Raw genomic sequence first — 1,791 nt, forward strand, 5'->3', positions numbered from 1 at the left:
TTTCATTTAAGAGTCGATCATCAGATATTGTCCAAGATTAACCTTCAGGGTGGATATAGCTCGCTAGCAGCCTCGCACCAAGGACCTATCCACGTCATTTACCCAGAATGCTTTGTGTGTAAATAAAATGGCCCCGTCCGTGTAATATTTTTTAAACTTTTAATTTAAATATTATAAAAACTAAACAGCCTACAGTATTTTTACAGTCTTTATTTTACAGTTAAAATATATGTTTATTAAATAAAGTCTAATGTTACAGCTAATCAGGGATCTCTTTAAAAAAGTGAATTTAGAGCCGGTTCAGGCTTCTGCAGAGAGGAAAAGTCAGAGCTCGCCTGCAGCAGAATACCTCGAGCCATAGGTTCAAATTTTAAAGCACGCCTCGACTCCCCCCCCTCAGGTATCGCTGCAGCTACGATGTTCAGGCCCACGGCGGACGCCGGGCTGAGTGACACCCAGCTGAGGGTGGCGTTCGACGGCGACGCTGTCCTCTTCTCGGACGAGTCGGAGATCATCGTGAAGCAGCACGGCCTCGACACATTCTTCGAGCATGAGAAGAAGTTCGAGAACAAACCTCTGGCTCAGGTTGTGTTTTAAAAAGCTTCTGAATCCTGTAAATCTGTTTTATTACAGCGAGGCACAGTTTGCAGCCCGCCTCTCTGCTGGTGAATTAAAAGTGATGACTCTGTCAGCTTGAATACTAATGAATCCTAACAGATTCTTGGCAATAAATCAAAGTGTACTTGTGGAAACACACCTGTCAGGCTGTGGTTCCTGCAGGGTTTAGGAACCTGGGTCCATATTTATCAAACTTCATAGAGTGGATTTTTTTTACTTAAGTGCTGAAAATTTCTTAGATTTGCTCCAACTCTCAGACTTAAGTGTAAGTGCCAGTTATCAAAATTCTTAAGTCTTAGAATCACTCTTACTCTCAAGAAAAGTTCAGACTGCTCCAGAGGACTCTTAAGTGGTTCAGAGTTGCCACTAGGGGTCTGAGATGAACTGAAGACAGAGATTACAGCTGTCCTCCTCCCCACCTGACTGTTATTCTCAGTTACAAGATGTGGAAAACATGTTTAATCAGAAATATACAAAAGAAACAAAGGTAAACATAAATAAATAAGTAAATAAACTGCGCATAATGTTGGACTAAAAGGCGGATATCTGTGTGTAGCTTTTGGAGAAAATATTAAATATACTCAGCGGGTGAGTGCATGCAAACCCCCACCCCCAGAAAGAAAGAAAGAAAGAAAGAAAGAAAGAAAGACAGAAAGTAAGACAGAAAGAAAGTAAGAAAGAGAACAATTACGGTGGGATTGAATGTTTCGTTTATTAGATTAACAATCACGTGATACAATAATGGAGCGCGGGGGGCGTGGGTTGGGGGGGGGGCTCCTCTCGGACCAAGCTGGTAATGACGGAGCAGGCTGTGTGTGCGTGTGTGTGTCTGTGTGTAATGCCGGTGTTGTCTGCAGACAGTGGTGAAGAGGAGAAGGGAGCAGCTCAACATGACCTCAGACTCTGAGACATTAAACAACTTTAAAGTTGCTGAGTTTTTGATTTAAACAATTGTGAGATTTTCGTCTGTTTTCATGACACAAATGAGGACATTTGATGCAATTTACAGACAATCAGTACAAGGTGACAACATTAGTGTGTTGAAAGTGAACTTATCTTAGGATTTTCACAGTTTTATCTTGACATTTCTCCTAGTATATTCTTGAACATGAAATCCGAGGCAGTGATTGGTTCATGTTGGGGTTTTTTCTAACGACGTCATCCAGGATCAGC

At 41.7% G+C, this 1,791-nt stretch overlaps 1 protein-coding gene across 1 annotated transcript in view; it reads left to right on the forward strand.

The window, feature by feature from the left end:
* Window positions 1-1,791, forward strand: part of nt5c1bb (5'-nucleotidase, cytosolic IB b) — a gene marked incomplete in the record, with an annotated part of 8,417 nt that overhangs the window by 3,998 nt on the left and 2,628 nt on the right. Inside the window, 1 exon segment of the mRNA XM_014019986.1 lies at window positions 401-585. Coding sequence (XP_013875440.1) covers window positions 401-585 — 185 coding nt within the window.

This window comes from Austrofundulus limnaeus, unplaced genomic scaffold (genome assembly GCF_001266775.1).
Source record: "Austrofundulus limnaeus strain Quisiro unplaced genomic scaffold, Austrofundulus_limnaeus-1.0 Scaffold237, whole genome shotgun sequence".
NCBI classification, from domain to species: Eukaryota; Metazoa; Chordata; class Actinopteri; order Cyprinodontiformes; family Rivulidae; genus Austrofundulus; species Austrofundulus limnaeus.